At 39.6% G+C, this 24,266-nt stretch overlaps 2 protein-coding genes across 9 annotated transcripts in view; both read right to left on the bottom strand.

Annotated features, from left to right (window-relative positions):
* Positions 1-13,665, bottom strand: part of usp54b (ubiquitin specific peptidase 54b) — a 114,114-nt gene extending 100,449 nt beyond the window's left edge. For 3 of the 7 annotated variants that reach the window (XM_058406556.1, XM_058406554.1, XM_058406550.1), the window contains exon 1: positions 13,366-13,665. The gene's annotated coding sequence lies outside the window, so the exon portion shown is untranslated. The remainder of the gene's footprint in view (positions 1-13,365) is intronic. The other 4 variants (XM_058406562.1, XM_058406559.1, XM_058406557.1 and 1 more) reach the window with 3 other exon arrangements.
* Positions 13,666-16,337: 2,672 nt separating this feature from the next.
* On the bottom strand, positions 16,338-22,339 carry myoz1b (myozenin 1b). 2 transcript variants are annotated; one of them, XM_058405644.1, is made up of 6 exons: positions 22,169-22,339; positions 20,579-20,675; positions 17,809-17,972; positions 17,503-17,584; positions 17,013-17,184; positions 16,338-16,894 (listed from the first exon to the last, which is right to left on the bottom strand). In XM_058405644.1, the coding sequence occupies exons 2-6, from the start codon at positions 20,664-20,666 to the stop codon at positions 16,663-16,665; spliced, it is 738 nt and encodes a 245-aa protein (XP_058261627.1). In that variant the 5' UTR covers positions 20,667-20,675; positions 22,169-22,339; the 3' UTR covers positions 16,338-16,662. The 2 variants fall into 2 exon arrangements, with proteins under 2 accessions (XP_058261627.1, XP_058261626.1); XM_058405643.1 differs by having other exon boundaries at positions 17,013-17,187; positions 22,169-22,337.
* Positions 22,340-24,266: the final 1,927 nt, after the last annotated feature.

Raw genomic sequence — 24,266 nt, 5'->3', positions numbered from 1 at the left:
ACTGATAATACTGTCGGTGAAATGGAACACCAGTGTACTGGTACAAAGGGTTAAAAAACTAAATATAACCTTTAAGAAATGGGTTCAAGTTAAATCCTCTGGAATTCACGAAATCTATGTGTATAAGTGTTGCTTTACTGGAAATAAATCTCGATCTAACTGAACCAGGCTGAGCTAGATGGCTCTAATTCAGCACTTAACATCAGTCCTGTCTAAGATCGTCTGTAAAACAAATCTAGGCTAGCGGTAACTTACAGTACAGGCTCACCAAACTTTAATGAAACGCTCATTTAGAGCCCTGTTAGAATCTGAGATTGGACAATGAATAAACCTTTCAATACAAAGACGTACATATCTGCTACACCACATCGTTTTACTGTATTTCAATACCCTACAGTGAATCCACTACAGATAGTGGCAGTAAATCTAATGAATTGATTGGTTAAAGACATATGGTGTTTTCCCGTATGACAAGATATGGCCTTGGAGTTATAGAGTTCATTTCTGCCAGGCACTTATTCTATAATAAATATGTTATTTAAAAAAGAGCATTCATATGTGTACACAGCAATACAATTTGAATATAATATAGGTGGTATATAATATACTTGTTAGGTTCGGATGGTTGAATTGCAAAGGTTGAAGCTTAAAAATATTAAAACAGAAAAAATCTGATGTTCTGTTTACAATACAAGCGTCCATATTTGCCCTCGGATCTACACAGATATTTTATGTATCTGTCTTACAGTGTATGATATTGTCTGTCTCTTGTCTTGCACTATTTACACAAGGTTGCACACATGCACTATCTGTCTGTGGATAGATTAATTTTATTTTTAGCCTTTAGCTCTGTGTTGCTTTGCCTAGCTCTGTGTGTTTACAGTATGTAGCGCCAGGGTCCTGGAGGAACTTCGTTTCATTTCGCTGTGTACCGTATCAGCTATGTATGGTTTACATGACAATAAAAGACTTTTGAATTGAGATAAAACTGCATAAAAATAAATAGATAGATAGATAAATAAACAAGAAATAAAGAGTTGTTCATGGCACATTATCCAAGCCAACGTCAAGAAATACATGAGTCATTAGACAAACATTTACTGTAACCTGTGATGGTTTCAAAAGGCTTCGTTTATCTTTCAATATGCCCAACCCGAGTCGTTCTGACAAAGATAATATGATTCAAACTCAGTATTTTTAAACAATCCATTCAGAGCTTTGTGTTTTTGTGTGTTCACTTTCTGCCTACGCATTATCACTACCCTACTGCAGAATGGGAAAGTGAATGGGTGTGAGAATGCTTCCCTTGCATAATGTCAATCACTGCATCTCACATCTGGCCTTTTTCAGGATACTGAGAGTTAGTGAACTGAAATGAACTGTGTGTGTGTGTGTGTGTCTGTGTGTGTCTGTGTGTAAACTGTGACACATGCCACAGCACTGACAGGCATAAGAAAAGGCCCAACAGCGGGCCGGAAGGCTAAAGGAGAACATTAAGGTGTTTTCTGTAGCGTCGGCTGACTACAAGAAGCCGGACAGACGGATGGCTGAATAGCTCGCTGTGTGAATCACTCCATCCTGGAGAAATACTGTATACACAATACACAGACGCCATGTGAGCCTTCAGAACGGACTGTGTTACTGAACATTCAGACAGGTGGGCTTTCCAATTCTGTGACCAAATTCTCTTGTATTAAAACAAATAAGGAAAAAAACGTATGCTTAGTAGACTTGCCATGATTATTGTCTTAATTAATAGAATGATGTATAGATAATTACCATAACATAACATTATGAGCAGTGAGAGGTGACGTGAATAATACTGATTATCTCCTCATCATGGCACCTGTTAGTGGGTGGGATATATTAGGCAGCAAGTGAACATCTTGTCCTCAAAGTTGATGTGTTAGAAGCAGGAAAAATGAGAAAGTGTAAGGATTTGAGTGAGTTTGACAAGGACCAAATTGTGATGGCTAGACCACTGGATCAGAGCATCTCCAAAACTGCAGCTCTTGTGGGGTGTTCCCGGTCTGCAGTGGTCAGTATCTGTCAAAAGTCAAAAGTGTCAAAAGTGGTCCAAGGAAGGAACAGTGGTGAACTGGTGACAGGGTCATGGACGGCCAAGGCTCATTGATGCACGTGGGGAGTGAAGGCTGGCCCGTGTGATCTGATCCAACAGACGAGCTACTGTTGCTCAGATTGCTGAAGAAGTTAATGCTGGTTCTGATAGAAAGGTGTCAGAATACACAGTGCATGATGGGTCAGGGCTGTTTTGGCAGCAAAAGGGGGACCAACACATAATGTTATGCCTGATCAGTGTATATGTATTAATATAATTGTAAATTAACTTTATTTAAAACATACATAAATTTACTGGTGTATATTAGCAGAAACTAAGAAACTAGTGTAAATATGTGCAAGAAATTGTTATAATTCAAAGGATTGTGGCTTTAATTCAACACTAAAACAATTCCATTTGTGCACATTGCCGTATATACAAAGGACATGTGGAACAGCAATTAACCACAATCACCTCAAATAATCCTGATCAGCACAAATAACTGCGCTCAGGCGACTGTGTAATCATCATGACAGGCCTGGTGCTTAATTATCACAGTGCCCTTGGGGTCAGAAATCTTTGTAGATGAGTAAAGTTGTTGTTCCTTTCACATGTTAGTCAATCAGGAGCCCTGTAGGTTCCCTAATGCTCCACAGAACGAGCTCTACGTGGAGCTAATTTAATGCTGAGAGCTGGCACCCGCAGCCATTTTAACCTGCCTTCACCTGGAGGGCTTTCATCTCTGTCTGAAGCGTGAAGCTAATGCTGACAGCACAGGTCACACAGGTTACCATGTCAACCTTACAATGGTTACTTATTACAGTGCAATCTGAGCAAACTCCAGCAGGCTGCTGATGTAGTCGCTAATATCTACGGATGCAGTGAGAGACTTTTTCCAGACTGAGGACGAGAACATGAACGTGACGGTTTTGGACCGGTACTGATACCGAAATGATCTTGTATTAAGTGTTATTGGCAACTCCAGCATTTGATCATTTAGCAATAGGTGAATCTTTTAATTTCCTTTTAATTTCCTGTGATTTGGTTTGTTTTGAAAGAGACAAACTGTTTATTGTTTGGTATTGATTAATGCTTAAATCTGATTGATTAGAAGGTCTGCTTTATTAGCGTAGAACAGTTTGACTCAGAAAATATTTCTTTCTGTGAGAGAGAGAGAGAGAGAGAGAGAGAGAGATGGAGAGCAATCCATTTGAGAGAGTGTGGAGTGAGCAGAGAGCAATCCAGTTAATTGAGAGAGTGAGAGAGAGAGAGAGAGAGTAACAAAAACTGTGTATCGCAGATGTAACCTAGATGAGAAGAGGAACCGACCTGTCTCTCGGACGTTCCACAACATTAAATCTAACTATAAACCATTGTTGTATAAAAAGTGTTGTTAAACATTGTAACCGTTCACACATCACTGTGTTATAAGGCAGAGTTGTAATAACACACTCCTGACTATACTATTATACGGAATTATGCTCTCCGCTTGTGCACCAAATCACACAACCTGGTGTGTATTACTGTCGTATGATGCCACGGTCTGATGTGCATTATTCTTTACATAATGAACTGAAAAATCCAAGCCAAGCAAAACGCTCCTGTTTACTAATCAGGCTACTTAAAGGTTTTTGCCAAACTGTCATCAACAGAAGGCTAATTACAGCAAACTCGATATAATGCACCAAAAAGTGGAACTTTTCCCACTCTCAAGCCTTCAGTGCTGAGTCTATTTTGTCCGTAGCGAGCTAGCTGTAGTAATTACAAACAAGGGTTTTATCAGGTTACAGTGGAACCTCTGCGTCAAATTTAATTCTCTCTGGATGCTGCAGGTTCTTAAGGCGAAAATTTGTACTGCGAATGGAATTTTCCCATAAGAAATAATGTAAATGCAGATAATCCGTTCCAGCCGCCCAAAAATATTAGGTATACGAAGCGTATGTAAACTGTAGAGCTGCTTACAAAGAACTGACCCAAGCCAAGCATTCCATGTCAAGGGTTCTCACAGGAAGTCGTGCCACCAAGCTTGGGCTAAAAATAGAACAGACCACCCATGCCACCAATCTGTCAACAAAAAAATGCCCGGAAAATCACATAGCTTTTGAATGCATGCCAATGGCAACGTTGGTATCGTGGGTTGGCTCCTTGGAAACGACTTTCACTGACTGAAAAAAAAAATCATAAAATTCATAAACTCACTTCGGTTGCCTTCGCTTGGCTTTCCACTGAAGTCTGAACAGCTCCCGGATATACCTGCAACTTAGCCGGTGTTGGGTTTAGTTCATTCGTTTGCTAAAAAAATGCTTCGTATGCCGATGCAAATTTCTTGCAAAATTTCAATTCTTAAGGCGAAAATTCGTAAGGGAGGGCATTCGTATGTCGAGTTTCCACTGAACTTTTATCTGAGAAAGATGTTATTGTTGCTCCTCTTGGTGGTTTGCACTCTGCTTGCTTTGGCTGCCATGATTAATCATCAGAAGCACCAGATTGCTGTCATTTCATCTTAACTGCATGCACTAAACTAACTTCACAGAGTATCACCTGCTATTGGATTTAGGTCTCGGAGCATTTCTGAGTAAATGAGCACGGTATCACCCAAAACAAAAACCAGTATCGGTAATGATGCTTCCCTACTAATATTATTCCATCTTTGCAGGCGTGCGCTTCCTCTGCACACTCTGGATGAATAAGTAGACAGAGAGAGAGAGAGCGTAGAGAGCCCTGGGGTCTGTGCTTGGCACTCGAACAACACAGTGTCACCTCACACCCTGCTTCCTGTGGTGAGCCACAAAACCGCATTGCATTCTGCCAGGATGAGCTGTGATGCTGCTTCTGGTGAAAATATATATATATATATATAAATATATATATATATATATATATATATATATATATAAAATATGATCCACCATGGGCTCAGAGACAAGAGAGAGGTGATGGAGACTGTGAGGCTGAATCTGACTGAAGAGGGAACACATTCTACATGACACACTCTTGGAGTGCTGTTCTTCCCCCTCCCTCTCTTTTCTCTCTCCTTTCTCTTTCCTTTCACCTTGATTGCTTTGCCCCATTCCTTGCCTGTTTCCTCACCTCTCCCTGCTGAAAAAAAAAAAAAGCTTAGAGCAGCATGAATTCCCTGTCCTTACATGCTGGTTTATGGGTCACAGTTGACTGGTCAATGAACATGTCCATGCTTGTTAACAGATATGTGCCATTGTATTTTCAATACGATATCAATATCAGATGTCTGGGTATAAGCAAATACCCCCGAGTGGATTCTCTTTAAGCGTCTGTTGCCTATGTTGTGCGGATCGTTATGACAGAGGCTTTGAAATGTCAGTCAGCATAATACCAACAAAACATTGTTTACACAATTTAACATATGGTGTGTGCCATCCTGCTTTGAATTCACATTACAAAAGAAAAAAACATATTTCCAGATTCCAGGCACTGAAAACTACAAGAAAAAGAAATGTTTATTTTAAGCAATGGAATATTCTCTCACCACTGCAGCAGCCCGGGTTCGATTTCTGGGCAGGGAACCAATCCAGCCGCTAAGGGGTTAACTCTCAGTGCCAGTCCCAGTGAGAGGATAAAATGGGAGGGTTGCATAAGGCAGAGCATCCGGGGTAAAACCTGTGCCAAAATCAAAATATGTGGATCGGATGATCCGCTGTGGCGACCCCGAACAGGGAGCAGCCAAAGGACAACAACAACAACAACAACAGTGGAATTCTGTTAATATTTGGTTGTCAGGACATGGATGCTGAGACGGGCGAAAGGGTGGTTTGGCAGTTTAATAAACATTATGGCAGAGGTACAAACTCATCAGGCAAACTCAAGGTTAAAATGTGAGCAATAATCAGACAAACAACATAAACGAGGCAAGGCAAGAGAAATTAAAAAACACCAGAAACACTGTCGAGATACCAGGAAGATGATCACAAAATATCAAGGCTTGGTAACTTGCTACTTTGTACAGTTCATGAGTTAAAAAGTCTCCTATAAAGAGTGTCGTGATGAGAAATGAGTGAGTTTGGGGTTGGAAAAAACAAACAGCAGTCATGATGGGATGTTTTTTTAGGAACATTAAGCATTAGCATGATGCTTTATAAGTATTATAAATATTCCTAAACCATTTTGTATTTTTTGCATTTAACATACACACTCGCAGTCTGTAGAACTCCTTAGATTTTGTGTTCATTCGTTTTAATATTTTGATATACACGCAATCTATCCAGTCCTACATGTTGCCTCCATTCCTGTGTTGCTACATAGATAGTGAATTAAAAACATAGCACTTCAGTAGATTTTTGTGCTAAGATGAAAAAGCGAGCTTGTTTATATTATTCTATACAAAGCAGAACTGGGTTGTCCATTAACGCAGATGCAGTACATCATAAAAGTGCATTTTAAACCGTCGGTATGGATGCTAACAGCATTGTACGGATCTGAATACGGACTGCCGGAGCACTATGGCTGAATTACCGTGAAATAATCAGGATTTCAATGTTCATTATCATGCAGCCCTAATGGTTGAGTAACTGAACCTGAGTTTGTAAAGCTGGTCTTATTGATTATTTCCCTATTTCATCAGTTATGCTTTGGGTTGATCTGGGATGTTTTTTTTTTTTTTCTATCATCCTTTTGCTTTTACTTTGTAAGTACGAGACGACAATACAGCTTTCCTGCAACTGGGTTATGTGTAACTCCAAATAGACGCAGGCTGACAATAGGGAGAACCCAGCGTTCATTTTCCTGGCTATTCCTCAACCTTTTACAAAGCCAGCCAGAACTGTCACAACAAACAACTGCTGTCTAGATGACACTGGTATCACACATACTATTAAACAAAAAAGAATAAATCTTTCTTGTCAAAATGACACTGTTTTCTATAATGCTTACTTATCATATCATTTCTTTTCCTTAGAAAAATTGTTCAGTGGCAACTTTAATAGGCAAAGATTCAAATGTTCCTCTATGGTCAGGAGCAGAAAAGGTGTTCAGAAATGAAGCAGAATATTATATAAGGATAAAGGGTGCCTTTTTCTAAACCTCGCCTTCTGTTTCATACCTCGGCCAAGTGAACAGCTTTTTTCCACATTACAAAAGGGCACATATCACTCTGCTGTTTCATCCTGAGAGCGCAAACAAACTACCTAAACACTTTATAAGGACATTTCAAATGTTTCAACTTAATCAGCTTTCAAAGAAAAAGAAGAAGTGGGAAATACATAAGGTGCGCTCCATTTTCCAAAACTAGAGAAGGTTCATTTGTTGAAGGCACAAAGCTGCTTAGATTCAAAAGATCTTATCTGAGAAAAAAAAGCCATACAGAGTGCTAAGACTATGACTCTCCAGAGGTTTGAGACATAAAGCAGTTCCTCTCCCCATTCACACAAACACCAACCAATTTCACTCAGCCTCTGAGAAAATCTATAATCACACAAGCCGATACAAAATTAAATCATGTCTTCCATCTCGGAAAGTAAACGCTCTGAGTGATGACCCAAGAAATGGGCTGAAAACAGCTCTACTGTAACATTGTTTTTTTTTTTTTTATCAGGAGCTCCAACCTGCACCACACGTCCACACGATTAGACAGCTCTGTGTGAGCTCCTCATTTCATTTTGCTCATGTCCCTAACAGCAACTCATTGGAATGGCTAGCGACGTTTTGCCAATGACCTCCCCATGGCCCACTACTGAATTTATAAAAGCACACAGAGCTCTTAATGGGTCTCAACAGCATTTGCCACGCATTGACACCAGCAGCTGAGTCCAATGTGGGTCAATAATAGACATGCAGGCACAATAAACAAAATGTTCCTATTAATCAGGCCACAAACTATTAACCGCGGCAAGGGTCAAACTGAGGGTTTTTTTTTTATGGTGATGAAATAAAAAAGATTTATGCAAATATAGAGATATTAGATGTTACATTTTCTTAAAATTAATCAATTTGTAGTGAGCTGGTAAGCAAACCAGTGCTGCTTGACTCTATAACTCTCTGGAAGTGGATTAGATAGATGAAGACCATTTTTCCACATGATATTACCTTAGTTAGGGTTTTGATGATGGTGCTAGAAAGTACTGCCTAAAGTTGAGCTTTATGGTGTATGGTTTTCCGCTCTACTGTCCATGCTGCAGGGACAATCGTACATTGCATTGAATAATCCTTTAGCATGAGTTGAGTTGAGTTGGTGGTCTTAAAATGTACAATGTGACCAAAGACAGCCAATTACAAAATTCTGGAAGTGTCTGAAAATTTAGTTTACAATCTCAGTATGAGGGCCTTCCAGGGTTATTGCATCATGGCTGACCCTGCACTCTGACCCCAACCATCTAAGGATGTGATTTGTGAAGAAAGTATTTCACAAACACTACTTACTTACTCATAGTATGACCGCTGATATAACGTTCATCTAAAGATCTACCAATAAAACAGCATATGATTACACAAAACCAGCAGGACAGCTATAAAGGCAAAACATAAACAAAAGACATTGGATTATAAAAGAAGAGTGTTTTTTTTTTTTTATTTAATTGTGACAGCAGACAGAATGTCTCTAATGTCTCGTCACAGTTCGACCGTGACAGCACAAAAAGCGATGTGATGTGAAAAAAAATAGAGAAGAATTGTCCTCCTCCAGCTTCCAGTTGTATGGCTGATTAACACACAAATGCTCTGTTCATGGAGTTTATTTACTATTCGACAATGTGAAACTATTTTTATGATATCTGGTTGAAGAGATATTCAATTGAGCAGCCAGCATGACAGAATATAGTAACTATCTTCATCGTTTAATCTGACAGGAAGAAGACATGTTATCACACAGTCTGTTATAGAAATCCTCCTGCGGTCATTTTATGCAATAGGATAAGAAATAATCGTAAAAGACTGTCAAAGTCGCATAGTGTAAAATCAGCTTGATACGTCGTTCCAAAATCTCCCACAGATTTTCTATGAGACTGAGATCTGGTGATTGTGAAGGTCATAGCATATGATTTATCATCCTGTTCATTAAAACATTCAGTCAGCTCTCTTGTCCTGTGGTTGTGGGTGAGGTCATGCTGGACGATCCAACTCCTATCCTCAGAGGATAACAGTGATCAGTCAGAATAACTTTATATTGATTATCACTGATGCTTCCTACAAAATGGACAAGTAGATCTAAACCATGCCAGCAAACTCAATAAATGTCCTACAGCATAAAAGAGCCACTCTAAAGTAGAAGTATCTGTATCCCCTGGAAAATGAATGCAAGCACCAGCTGTGTGCAACTCAGAAACTTCAAACAGAGCTAGATTTATAGCCTAAAGCCTGTTCATCCTCCAAGTATATGTGGACGGTTAAGGCTCTGGGTTGTTGATTGGAAGGTCAGGGGTTAAACCCTTAATGTTCTTCAGACCTCTCTCTGCCAGGGTGCTCTATCATGGCAGACACTGAGCTCTGACCACAACTTGAAGCTGGGATACATGAAGAAGAGATGTAATGTATATGTGACAAATAAAGGCTTCTTCTTCCATGGAATGTAAGGATGTGACGTCTGCAGCCATGTTTTTCCAGGCTCATAATGACTGCGTCTTAAAGACCACCATGTTCAACTATGGTCAACATCCAGTATAAGCTCTAGGTCAGGGTTCCTCAAATCTTTCCCTGGAGGGCCAATGCACTGCAGAGTTCAGCTCGAACCCTGATCAAACTCCTCTACCTGAAGACACTGATTAGCATGCTCAGGTGTGTTTGATTAAGGTTAGAGCTAAACTCTGCAGGAAAGTAGATCTCGTGGGCCAGATTTGAGGATCCCTGCTCTAGGTCACCCTTTGTTGACACGCACTAAACTAGCTTTGGCAGTGATCCTCAAAATGGCAGTCAGTGAGACACAATCTATAGCACCAAATGTACTCCTTCACGCAGCTCTGGTTGCAATAGTATATCAAGCTTTCTAAAGGAGGGTTTGGACAGCCAGCTCGACTGATCCAATCATGAGCTGGCCAACTAAATAACTGTAACTGATGCTTGCATCATGTTGCGTGTGGTCTCACCAGTTGAAGCACTGCCTCCAGATAAGCCCTGCACTCATTGCAGATAGCGAGATATTACATTACAGCACATGTGGCAAGCATGTGCAATACTTTATCAGTTTCAGCTTGTGCAATAACTTACCTGAAACTGATCCCTTTGTCAGGGAACACCAACACACATCACACCAAAATGACTCCACCTGCCTAAGGCACATGAGGGACAGCCGGAGCATGACACATCGAGGACGGGCCATTGGGCCAGATATGATGTGGTTCACTGCCTAGGTAAATTATACCTAGTGCCAAATATGGGGAAATCAGCCCGGCACAGTGGTCCCAATCATCATGACCAGCACAACCCAGTGGCACATCCACAGTGTGTTTTTAAGTCACTGCAACACATTTCCATGTTCCATTTTCTGGTTGCCCCACAAGTACTGCAGAGTTATGCCTCAAGCCAATAAAACTTGTCAGAATGCCCCATATCTATCCTGTGGGACAGGCCATTAACCGTGTCCCTCAACACTAAAGAGTACTGTAGACCATGCCCATGAAGAGGGCTGGTGGCATGACAATTTACAACTGAAATAGTTGGAGACATGAATGCCAGGAAGCTCACCACAAGGTGACCCTGAGGTCTGCTTGTGACCCAACCCAGGTTTTCTGCCCAAGGTCATATAACCTAATTTTGTAAATCAGTCGTCTGACTTTGCAGCGTTCCATGAAGGTGAACTGCAAAGCGTTCCTTGTCGTGCCCGGTATGCACCCTGTGGTACTATTTAGACCAGACGGCAGCCATCCAGTCCTCAGACCATCTGTTCAACTGTCACGGAAGAAAGAAATAGTGGCTCCCTTGTCTAAGCAGAAAGTAATCCAGGGTTCACAGAACCACAGTTTAGAGTTGTGCTAGTCATGCCATGGATGTAAAGTAAGCATTTCTCTGAAGGATAATTTCTGAAATGTAACTATCGTATATGGTCAGTAGATTATTAAATACTGTCTGTGCTCCTCTGCCACAAAATCATGAGGCAAGCTGGCAAGCTGTGTGCTGGAAAATCCTGATGATGTGACTAACGATGACTCCAAGAGTGAAACACAATCATAAATGAATTCAAAATTTAGACCACAAATAGATTTAGAACTTTAGTAACTCTCTTTCTGGGCAGATGGTAACTTTTTTTATCCTCGTTTTGACTCCATACCAAGACTAGTAATTATTCACTGGAAGACTTTCTGATTCTTTAAGTCTGCATATTTAGTAATGAAGGAATCTCACAGCCAATATAAGTCTTATGGCAATGCCACAAAGCGTGTATTGAAGTGTACCATTGAAGTGGTTTAATTTTAGGCAAGGAAGTAACATTTGACAATATTTTATTCTAAATCTCAAACACATGCTCCAGTGGCAAAGACCGTGATGAAATCCTTAAAAAAATCAGCTCTTATTGACAAAAATAAGTTTGAGAACATGAGTACTGACGACAACAAATCCAAGGCTACTTTAATTCCTTCAATATCTTCTGTAAAAACCTTATCCTGGTCAGTTTCCTGGGAACACTGGACACCAGTGGGCTTGCTGAAAGTCAAGTCAAGTCAAGTCAATTTACACCTAGGGGCAATTTAGAGTCCCCAATTCACCTACCACTATAATTTAAGAAGAAACAGAAGTTCAATGGAAACCCAATATGAACACGAGGAAATGCAAAACTTTTAACATTCTGTAACCTGAGCTCAGGTTCAAACCGGGGACCTTAATGGTGTCTTAATGCTGTATATAAATGTGTGTATGTATATTTATTAAATCTCAGTCTCAATAACAATGGCACATAATCACAATATCCACCATATATAAATGTTCTAGTATCTGTATTAATGTGTAGTAGAAGGATATTTTTAGTAGGATTTTTTTAGTAATCAATTAAATTTGGTTACTGAAAATAGAAAAAGTAATAGAATTTTAATTCCATTATTCCAGTCAAGCTATAACTACTACAGCACTTATTATTATTATTATTATTACTACTACTACTTCTTACTGCAGCTGTATTTTTATGCAAACCATCATTAGCTACTACAGGGAGTCTGACAAGTCAGGAACCACTGGGAATATGTTAAGCAAATATTTCGAGCTGAATTTGTTGAGCAAAATCCACATAAACATGACAGAGCAGCAGAGAAATTGTGTCAAGCCTATGGGCAAACATGTAGAACATGTAGAAGATGTTGTAAATAATAAATGCCAAATCAAGTCGGTACTCTCCTTGCTTCCTGACTTTTCAAACAGCCAGAAGTTTATACATATCTGTATCTAGTGTTCAGCTGTATATGAGTCAGTACAGTATAGTATAGCATATTCTCCAGCTTGCTTAATACTTGCTCAGTGAATGGTTGGGATATATAGCTTTTTTAATAATAATTCAAGGATGGGTCATAAGTAAAAGTAATTCCAATACTGTTCAAAGAAGAAAGAAAGAAAGAAAGAAAGAAAGAAAGAAAGAAAGAAAGAAAGAAAGAAAGAAAGAAAGAAAGAAAGAAAGAGCCAATCAGTTTGATAGTTTTTTCTGCAGGGTTATATGTCCGAGAAGTTACTTTGTTCCTGCACTGGTGAGATGGTCAGATGCTTGTATGTTTAGATGGTCAGATGGTTAGATGTGTGACAGCAGCAACATGTGCAGGATGATGCCTAATGCGTCATTATATCAAATGACATAAGCGGCATTAAGGTCATGTTGAATATGACTAACCTAGAAAAAACCCCGACATCTCTCCGCATCAACAAGTACCTGACCTGAGCCTATGACAAAGTGTGAAGAGAAACACAGCAAGGCGTGAGTTGACACCGAGCAGCGGTGTGATGTTGAACACATCTGTGCTGCTTTAAAGTAAAAGTCTGTAGTCCTTCCAGGTGAAGCAGCTCGGTGCTCAGGCTGCTGGCTGAAAGATGCTGAGCGTGACAGTGCATTTGTGAAGCGCAGTGTTAGCTCTTTGCCTAGATTGTGTTGTTACCTGCAATAAAAAATAAATAATAAAGGAAAGGGAGGAGGTGGAAAGGGAATGGCTGGCTTTGTTTGCAGCACACTATCATAAAGCACATCATCCTCAAAGCATCCTGAACGGAAACGAGCCATTTCAACTCAACGCACATGTGTCACAAGCACATCCTCGAGCGAGCACATCTGGATGGCTACATTTAAGTTTCACTTCCAAACCTTTACACCCGCCGCGACTCCTATTTCTCCCGCTGCATCGTTTACCAAGTTGTAAAGTCTGCTCACTCACCTTGTGCCTTCGTCCAGACGCGATCTTGTGTCCTATCCGAGCAGAAACCTGTGGGCGAAAAAAAAAAAAAAAAAAAAAAAATCTCAACCCGCAAAAAAATTCCGAAACATCCCGCAGCGCCATCCAGCGCCGCGTCAGAACACGCCGTGTTCTCGCGATAGTGCTCTTTCTTTCCCTTCCCGTTTTCTGTGTCACACTAGTAAGCAAGCCGGATACACTTGTGTTGCGTACTATATAGGCATTTTATTTAGTGCGGTAGTGTGTGGTGTGGTGATCGGGTTGGAGTATGCGGTTTAGGATGGAGCTCACTGAGCTGACGCCACCGTGTGAACCACTTCCTGCCATCTAGCGGCCTGAATGTGAACTGCACGTCAGGGGTATGACGTCATTCGCCTTTTCTTTTTGACTTGACTTTTTCTGCTAAGGGTTATTGGTGAGGGTTATTGGTGAGGGTTATTGGTGAGGGTTATTGTTGATAGTTACTGGTGAGGGTTATTAGTGAGGGTTATTGGTGAGGGTTATTAGTGAGGGTTATTGGTGAGGGTTATTGGTGAGGGTTATTAGTGAGGGTTATTGGTGAGGGTTATTAGTGAGGGTTATTGGTGAGGGTTATTAGTGAGGGTTATTAGTGAGGGTTATTGGTGAGGGTTATTAGTGATAGTTACTGGTGAGGGTTATTAGTGAGGGTTATTGGTGAGGGTTATTAGTGAGGGTTATTGGTGAGGGTTATTAGTGAGGGTTATTAGTGAGGGTTATTGGTGAGGGTTATTGGTGAGGGTTATTAGTGAGGGTTATTGGTGAGGGTTATTGGTGAGGGTTATTGGTGATAGTTACTGGTGAGGGTTATTGGTGAGGGTTATTGGTAGGGTTATTAGTGAGGGTTATTGGTGAGGGTTATTAGTGAGGGTTATTGGTGAGGGTTATTAGTGAGGGTTATTAGTGAGGGTTATTGGTGAGGGTTATTAGTGAGGGTTATTGGTGAGGGTTATTAGTGAGGGTTATTAGTGAGGGTTATTGGTGAGGGTTATTAGTGAGGGTTATTGGTGAGGGTTATTAGTGAGGGTTATTGGTGAGGGTTATTGGTGAGGGTTATTAATGAGGGTTATTGGTAGGGTTATTAGTGAGGGTTATTAGTGAGGGTTATTGGTGAGGGTTATTAGTGAGGGTTATTAGTGAGGGTTATTGGTGAGGGTTATTAGTGATAGTTACTGGTGAGGGTTATTAGTGAGGGTTATTGGTGAGGGTTATTAGTGAGGGTTATTAGTGAGGGTTATTGGTGAGGGTTATTAGTGAGGGTTATTAGTGAGGGTTATTGGTGAGGGTTATTAGTGATAGTTACTGGTGAGGGTTATTAGTGAGGGTTATTAGTGAGGGTTATTAGTGAGGGTTATTGGTGAGGGTTATTAGTGAGGGTTATTGGTGAGGGTTATTGGTGAGGGTTATTAGTGAGGGTTATTGGTGAGGGTTATTAGTGATAGTTACTGGTGAGGGTTATTAGTGAGGGTTATTGGTGAGGGTTATTAGTGAGGGTTATTGGTGAGGGTTATTAGTGAGGGTTATTGGTGAGGGTTATTAGTGATAGTTACTGGTGAGGGTTATTAGTGAGGGTTATTGGTGAGGGTTATTGGTGAGGGTTATTAGTGATAGTTACTGGTGAGGGTTATTAGTGAGGGTTATTGGTGAGGGTTATTAGTGAGGGTTATTGGTGAGGGTTATTGGTGAGGGTTATTAGTGAGGGTTATTAGTGAGGGTTATTGGTGAGAGTTATTGCTGAGGGTTAATTGTGAGTGTTATTGGTGATGGTTATTGGTGAGGGTTATTGGTGAGGGTTATTAGTGAGGGTTATTGGTGATAGTTATTGGTGAGGGTTATTAGTGAGGGTTATTGGTGATGGTTATTGGTGAGGGTTATTGGTGAGGGTTATTAGTGAGGGTTATTGGTGATAGTTATTGGTGAGGGTTATTAGTGAGGGTTATTGGTGATGGTTATTGGTGAGGGTTATTAGTGAGGGTTATTGGTGATAGTTATTGGTGAGGGTTATTAGTGAGGGTTATTGGTGAGGGTAATTAGTGGGGGTTATTGGTGAGGGTTATTGGTGAGAGTTACTGGTGAGAGCTATCTTTGACATGTTACTACAGAAACCTTTATTCTCCTGTTTTTTTTTTAGTGCAAGATAACTAACACAATTTAACCTGATCTAAGGAATTAGTTGTTCAATTTATTCCCTGCATCTCAGACACAAGATATATTCTGTTATTTTAAATTCACATTCCATTTTATATGCTGATTTCTTTGTTACACGTAAACAAATTATTGCAAACCATCTCCATCTGTATGCTTGACTGAATATATCTTATAACTTCTACAATCCTTACAAAACAATAAATGTAACAGTTTTATAACCATCTTATTTCGGGGCATCGAGAGGTCATTGACTGTCTTTCTTTCATTTGTGTTTGTGTGTGTGTGTGTGTGTGTGTGTGTGTGAGTGCGTGTCTTGCTAGGAACCAAATTTCTCCATAACGACAAGAATATCTAACAGTTCTGACCTTGGGATTTTTGGCTGATTCCAATGAACAGAAAAAAACCCCTAAAATAAATAAATAAATAAATAGGCCTTAGGGTTTCCTTTAAGTTCCTGAGGTTAATATTCAGGTTAGATTTAGGTGCAGTATAGCATTAATTAGCTGTTAATAACTGTGTCAGTGGATGGTCCTCTCAGGGGTAGTATAACAAATGTGTGTGTGTGTGTGTGTGTGCTATAATGATATGCCACAGGCTCCCAGCCCTGTTCCTACAGTAACCCCTGTCCTCCACATTATAGTGTTTTCCCTGTTCTAACACACATGATTAAACTAACTGGCTAATTAGCAGCCTCCCTGGGCTGAGGAAGGTTTGCTACCACAGAAAAAACTGTAAAATGTGCAGAACAGTGTGGGTGGGTGGGTGTATGGGGGTATCTTGGACTAGGGTTTATAGCTATATAATAGAACACCTTTTATTTATGTATTGAAAGATCATTAGCTGTACTGAATACAAGTTTTCTGGCATGTTCAGATTTTTTGACATTTTTAAGCATACTCAGATTATGATGTGGCTCCACTTTGTTACGTATGGTACATAGCTGTATTTACATCTCATTTTTACATTACCATACAAGTAATGTTGAAATTTATTGGCTGTTGTCTTCATAGCTGCCAATACCCAAGAGTTTTGGCAAATATTTTCAACACTACAATAACAATATAAGATGAACTGAGCTAGATACAGGCTGCAGGAATCAGCAGGACAGGGTTCTCAGAGGTCTTCAGTCTCTCCATCGGAGGAGATGGGTTCCAGGGTCAGGGGAATGTAGCTGGACTCTTCGTTGCACACCCAGCCAATTGGAGTACGGTTGAAAGATGGTCGAGAGTCGATGTCACACTGGAACACAGGAACTGACACTGGTTCTTCAGAATTCTTGATCTCAGGGATCTCGAAGGTCAGCAGGTGAGAAGCCTTGTCGAATCCTCCGAAAGGCAGCGCTGTTCTGTAAGATAAAGTCCAGAAACTGGGTTACCTTTAACTGTAATTAGAAACCAAGCCAGTGCTGGGGATCATGTTTTGTATGATCCTTCTACATCCTGTTCTAAATTTAGAGTATGTACCTATTGAAGCTCTTGTATTGGGGCAGGTCTTTGTGCACATGAGGCCCCGGCATTTGTGGCTTCAGCGTGGCTTTGAGCTCATCGTCGCCTTTCATAGCATTTTCCCATGGTGAGACATATGTTTTAATATACTCACTGGTCTTCTTCTCTTGCTCAGTCTCAGGTTCTACTTCTTCTGTTAAAAATGATAGATAAAAGCTTCAAGTGACACATTAAAGAACATATAGAACCTAACAGACATTATCTTACATATATGATGTGTCATAATTTCACTGGAAGTGTGTGTAGTTAGTACAATTGTTAAAATTCTAGGATTTTTTTTTTTCAGAAGGTCATGGGTACAAGCTGCCACTGTTAGGTCCTTCAGCATGGCCCTTAACCCTCTCTGCTGTAACATGGCTGACCCCAGCTTCCTAACAAGCTGGGATCATGTGGGAAAAAATTCACAGTGCTGTATTATGACAAATAAAGGATTCTTCTTGTTGTGTACCTTTCGGTGGATCTGGTTTGGGAAGGGTCTTGGGTGGAGTCTTTTCACAGTTTACAGGAGGTGCCAGGACCTGGAGATTTTGCTGGTAAATGACCAGAAACAAAAAAAACTCATAAGTATGAATGAGTTTTAATGAGCATTAGAAGAATTATAAAAGTCTATAAGAAAGGCAAGGTAGCCCTTTCAGTATATGTGGTTCAAATACAATTATATACATTATACACTGGATGTCTAGCTACATTTATTCATTTTACAGAACACACTGTACATTCAATCATCTCTGGTCGTTCTCTTGAGGAGGCTTACCAAGTTCTCAGCACTGATGATAAACTTATCCACTCTCTGCTGCCTCATTCTGAACATCTTAGAGCCTTTGCCTTTCATAAGAGAAAGTTCCTCCAGCATCACCTCCTTAGGAGTCTTAATCTTAGTCCCGAGGTCAAACTCGGTGGCATCTGTTTCCTCTTCCTCTGGGAATGTTTTAAAAAAGTGGGAGTCAATTACAAAAAACATCCAAAAAAAACCATCTTTTTGTTTCAACTTCAATTTAAAGCAGAACATAAATCACTTCCATTGGGGCTTCTGGCTTGAAGATCCAAAATGGGAGCAACCTGATGGGTGAATAGCTGCTGAGTCTGACCACAGTCCAACCTGCACATGCCCAGCAGTGTGTGTAAGATCGTACAGTAATTCACAAAAGCCTTTAAACCATAGAAGTGCTTCAAGTGAAAGATATATTTCTTTTTATTTTGCAATAAAAGGATCTGATCCGTTTTACAGGACCAAAAGGTGCACTACTGTGTCATCAAGTGGCGCTATTTATTCAATCTCCGGTGTGAAATCAGCTATAAACCCTGGAGTCATGCCATCGCTGATGCCAAAGAGAAGGATGCTGTGCTGAGAGAGCATAAAATACGACTTTAAATGTGATTTAGCTGTGCAAGCTTGCACAAGGGAACATACTATATACTGCTTTGTAAATTCTGCAAAAAAAAAAAAGAAGTTACAGTGGAATAGCAACTGTTTTAGAAACAATGCCAGGACAAATAAAACAGGTGTTTCACAAGCTCATGGTCAGTGTCTCTTGCTTCAGGCTATGTCACTTTTACAACAGGACTACTGCTATATAAATCCACTATATAAACCCTCAGATGGCTTGTTGTCAGAAATGGCCTATGCTTTAGGTTCCATGGACAGCTGCCTAGGCCCCTGACATGGCCCTTGTGTGGGTTCTTTTACTGATATCTGTTTTTTTTATTAGTATCTATATTGTTATTGTCCCCGTGTTACTCTGTGCAGGTTTAACAGCAGTGCTGACTGTGGATCTGATTCTGAACTAGCAAAGCAGAATACTGAGGTCCAGTGTAAGTCAGTTTAGATTTAAGCAACTACTAAATATGTAAATTATCCGACTATCTAAACAAGTTACCAAACTTGAATATGAGGTGTCGTACATCAATAGATGGGTAAATTGTAGCTGTTCGTGTATCTGCCCTGATGATCAGCTAATTTTGACCAGCTACAAGTTGTTAAATCACATGCTAAGTCGAGCCAGAAGAGGTTTCTGAATTACTGCTACTATTGCTACATCAAGGAAAGCTGTTTTAAAGAAAATCACACAGCAGTGAGGCAATAGATTTAGTTTGTCAGATCATGCTAGATTTTTCAACAGGATGGCTTGCTAACGTTTCAGACTAGTGAGGCTGCTAGTTAGCTAGCTACTAGCTAGTGGTGTGAAATCCTCATAGTAACTGCACTGTTCTTCAGTAACAATAGATGAAATTGTAAAAAATGAAATGTAGTAAACACAGATTTTAGATATTAAATGAATAAATATTAATAAATTATATGAATAAGGTGTTTATTAGCTTTGCAGGGAAAGTGCATCTGAGGTGGTCGGAAGACTCTCTTTATCTTCACCCGGTAGCTTTTCATTTTTTCATTTCTTTTTCTATAGCCCACACTTGCCAACACTGCTAGAAGAATTACAGGTTGATATGTTTTCATGCATCCTATACAGCATCTACAGAACACCACGGGTAAGTGTAAAAAGAGGAGGAGAGATAGAGGGGAGGTGTAGGGTTTAAAGAGCAGGGGCAATGTGAGAGAAAATGTGCCAGAAATCCTAGAACAACCGTTCATTTCCACCCCCATGTCAGTGGAACTAATTTGACAGATAATCTAGATGGGTGTGAAAGGAGAGTTGTGTGTGCTGACACTATGGGAGCCATGTTGTCCTGTAAATAGGACAATAAGTCATTATGAGTGCTGAGTCCAGCTGATGAAGTGGGAACATCCGATAGAATTAATCAGCCTCCAGACACTCAACCTCTCACATAGAAGTGCTCATTAGAGGGCAAGAGTGGAACATCTCTGTCCATATCTTCCGCTAATACACACACACACACACACACACACACACACACACTTACATACAGATCATTTTGTTTATTTTATACCTTGATTAAAAATACCTGGAGGCCAAAGCTCATGTTAATCCACCACCAGAATTTTTTTTCATTCACACCACGCTCTCATTATAACTTGCTTCTAATTTTCTGATTATGACATTTCTATACTTGAATTATTTATAGACCTTTCAAGATGCAGTAGTGTTTTATTGACTTTAGGAAGAAAATCAGCATTATATCAGAACATTATATTTAAAAATGTTGGACAGAGTGATTATTCCAGTCTCCTATATGTGGCACTTATTATGCTGCAGATTGACAGACCATATGTTTAAATTTGCAAACAGAGGCTTTACATCCAGACAATTAGCTGTGCTCTGAACAAGAAATGATGAAAATGGTGCCTGATTTCCTGCGTATAAATACCCCTGAGAAATAAAAGCACAACAGCATGATTTTATAACTCTTAACCATTCACATAACAGGTTTAAGGTAAGGGTTGATGTAAGTGTTATGACCTTTTCATAAGACTTTATTTGTATAGAATTAACCAATTATTGACCATATGGCCCTCTTTTATTCAAATTTGTACACACTGCTGTTGTATATTATACTGTATATGTGCATAATACACAGATAAAAACATACAGATGGGGCATACTGACCAATTTGTGTGATGTTGGAGAGGTCAGTAATGATTTTAAAGGGTTTTTTCTTCGTGTTGGGAGGAGCTGGAGTTCCTGAGAGGGGCATTTCTACAGCCTGTAATGGAAAGAGCAGAAACTGTCATGTTTTATTATGGTCAAAATGCCATCATTGCAGATTTCATTGACACTGCTGTCACCAGCGATGGCAGTCATGAAATGTATTAATTATACTTATCGATCTCTCCATAATAGGTAATTATGTGTACATGACAAACCTACAAATGGCATAATAAGCATTAAAGACGGCGGTAAAGACAGTCCCTTTGCTAATTTGGTGGCTTAACACCTTTAAAATCGGTTTTAAAATAATTGTGAGAACTCACAAGGTGTGAAAGACTGATAGTAATTTAGGAAGGCTTGTAACTTAGTCATCACCAGATATTTCTGGCTACAGTTAAGCATTATGTATGATTACTGATAGAGCAAAAAAGCATCATCCTCAAACAGCTATTGACCTTTTTTCTTCAGTTTTTTTTGTTGACCTTTTTGTCCTGTCTTTTTTTTTTCAGTGGAGTTTTACTGAAGTATGGAATAGTGTAACACCTTCAGTACAGTATGTAAAGGGGAAGGCTGAGGAAAAGTATAAACAGGTCTCTTGTTGCGGTGAGGGTATTTCTGTTTCAGCAAACTAAATCAATCCAGCACAGCTACAGGATTGTGACCGGCTCAGCAAATTCCTTAAATGTCATGAGCCACTGCACCAGCAAATCTGTGATGTTACTGTTGACCATTTAAGAGGTGCATATTAGTGTGTTTTGTAGCCGGGATATTTAAGCACTGTATTACACATGCAGCACAAGCATTTGTATTTCAATGCATACAGAATGAGAATGATTAAATAAATATTTGATTAACATTAAAGTACATAAGTGGTTCTCTTTTTGCAGTGAGGGATCCTTTAACCTGTAAAATATGCTTAGACGCCCTCTAGTTTAGATTATTTAATGAACATAATTCATCTATGTACGTGTATATGATGACATTTTAGTTGTTTTTAAGCAGCATAGAGCTTTATTATTAATAAACTGTTCGCTCACACTAAGTTACTGGTGCTTTGATTCAAGAGTCCAGATAAATCAGCTAATAACCTAAATATCGATATCTGTACTGACTGGTGTAATTTCCACCTCTATAACAAAAATCAAAAATCATAAACCCCCTGATAATGCTTTACGGACCCCTAGGGTTCCAGATGGAGTTGCTGAAATACAGCAATCTACTTTCATGAAAATTTTAAGTGCACTCTCAATATATATTAATATTAACATTTGTTAATAAATACAATTAATAATAAAATCTTTACTCTAGGCTGTTAGGAAGTGTAAAAGCTTCTTGTGCTGATTTATCCCTTATCATCCATCATTCTTAAGCCCAACACAAACTTTAGAGTCAGTTAACAATGGAATATGAAATTAATTCAGCTAGAAAACATCAGCTGTCAATCAAAGGCATGATTATGAGCTCATTACATAGCTTTATTTTATCACCATGTGTTTGGTATTCACTTCCTGCAGTCTGAATGTTGCTCTGGCACAAGCTCTGCCTTACCTCAGAGAAAAGATTCTTGTAGGACGAAAATAAATTGTAAGAAAAATTCACAAAGGACTTGTTTTGATTTAATCCAAATCCTCGGGGTTAGTAGCTTCTATGTCCCCTTGTCCCCTTAACCGTTACTGTTGCTGCTGTTGTCTTCTTCTAGCCAGAGGAAATGAAGGAAGGCAGCATTTGGAGTGTGGGGGGGTTTTCTCTGTATGATGCAAAGAGCTCATGAGTGATGGTAAAGAAGATACTCTTCCTGCAGATGCTTCTCAGGCATATATATAGAAAGGTGAAGAGCTAGAAGTCCTGACAGAGGCCTCACCACAAGGGACCGTGGCAGAGGGAAGCAGGGAGAACTGGATCATCCCCTTTTTCCTATTACAGATATGTTGTGTTACAGAATCATAAAGCCCTGTATGATAAAATGCTGTAATCACCAGTTTAACACTTTAGATGCAGTCAATACATTGTATAAACATTCCCTTTATTCGGTGATATGGCTCATACCCTGCTGATATGCTTGGTTTACTCGGAAGAGAAAGATGTACAATGATGTTGCCTTGATTGGACAAAACATTTACAATGTTACAAAGCGTTTTTTATTAGCCGTGTTCAGTATTCACTGAAGCACTTGACAGACCAACGAATGAAGACTTATAGCTCTGAAGCACAGTCTCGTTTTTTGCTGTCTGCATCCCACCAATTTACAACTTGGACAATAAACCAAATATGGTATGCAGAGTAGGTTCTGCTAGTGCCATCCAGCCTTGAATGTTTCACTGTCAATCAGACATCCATATAATCTATTATGCTCATGTGTGTGTGTGGGGGGGGGGTCCAAACATTGCTCAAAGGAGAAATAGTGCTTGATAGAAAAAGCCTAGCATGTCTGTTAAGTTCAGCCCTGCCTGTCATACAACTGGTTTGTTACCTTTGCTAATTTTATGTCATTTTGGACCTGATATTTCAGTGAATCCAGCTCATATCATCGTATTCACGCCCGTGACATGGCTGTTGTTTAAATCATACCAGGAAAGTGAATTGTGTTTGCAAATAAAAATGTATCCGGGGACATAGAAACACATTAAAGCCTGTACAGAATGAGCAATCATTCTGTGAAGAGCCACCAACGTGATGCTAAAGTTAGCACCAGATACCATGAGCGTGGGCCGAAGCCGTTAGCAGGGTCAGCACGCAGTTCACCTTATGGAGGGAATCGAGTTACAGAGGCAAAGCTGTAACGTTCACTGCAGCGACAACGTGCCACTTCTTATTCCTCTTGTCTGTGGCACATACACAGAATGATCCCAATTCCCCCAAAAGTACTGTTGCAGCAAAAAATCCCACAAGCTCACTGACGCATTATTGGTAACACTGTACAATAGCAGTTCATAAATAATCATGCACTAATACCTCAAATTCTACTTAAATATGAACTTAAGGCATGTACTAATCCCACACTAATGAACAGCTATTTAACTACGGCATGAGTTTAATGAATTTATGTGTGAATAATGACCACATAAGCATATGTTTATTATTTAATGAATTAATTAACACATAAAGAATATAAAGTAAATGCAGAGCTCGTAATAGTAAGGGTTGTGGTGAAATTATCGGTGTTTATTTCTATTGTGTCTTTCTACGTTCAATAAGAAGGGGTCAGTGTAAATGATGAAAGTAATCCGGCACCATCCAGTGATGTTTGTGTACACAGCTGCATATGACAAATTATTGAAATTATGCATGTATTAGTTCCTAAAGAGAATGTTTTATTTAATAAAATGTGGATTGTAACTGACTTTGAATTATTATTGTTATGGGATCATGGATCTTGTCTAATTTATCTACCCTATATTTATGGTGCTAATAGAAAAAGTAGCTGCTAAGCTAATTAGTGGTTACTTAAGTGTTGGGTTACTGCTTGGAAGGTTGTGAGTTTGAATCCTAGGTCCTACTAAGCTGTCACTGCTGGGCCCCTGAACAAGGCTCTTAACTCTCAGTTGTATAAAATGAGATAAATTGTAAGCCGCTCTGGATAAGGGTGAATAATAACAGAAGTGTAAATGTGTTCATCTTTCTCCCAGGCTTTTTAAGTGCAGAAAAT

Source organism: Hemibagrus wyckioides, linkage group LG13, assembly GCF_019097595.1.
Source record: "Hemibagrus wyckioides isolate EC202008001 linkage group LG13, SWU_Hwy_1.0, whole genome shotgun sequence".
Classification (NCBI taxonomy): domain Eukaryota; kingdom Metazoa; phylum Chordata; class Actinopteri; order Siluriformes; family Bagridae; genus Hemibagrus; species Hemibagrus wyckioides.
The sequence above is the reverse complement of the archived record's forward strand: the minus strand, read 5'-3'. Positions and strand labels throughout refer to the sequence as shown.

What these genes read in the sequence shown, in the direction of transcription:
- myoz1b (XM_058405643.1), bottom strand. Translation starts at nt 20,666, where the DNA reads ATGCCCCTCTCAGGAACTCCAGCTCCTCCCAACACGAAGAAAAAACCC. An exon ending in CTCCAACATCACACAAATTG is followed by an intron (nt 17,973 to 20,578) that starts GTCAGTATGCCC and finishes AAACATTCCCAG; the next exon opens with AGGAAGAGGAAACAGATGCC. An exon ending in CAATACAAGAGCTTCAATAG is followed by an intron (nt 16,895 to 17,012) that starts GTACATACTCTA and finishes TTTATCTTACAG; the next exon opens with AACAGCGCTGCCTTTCGGAG.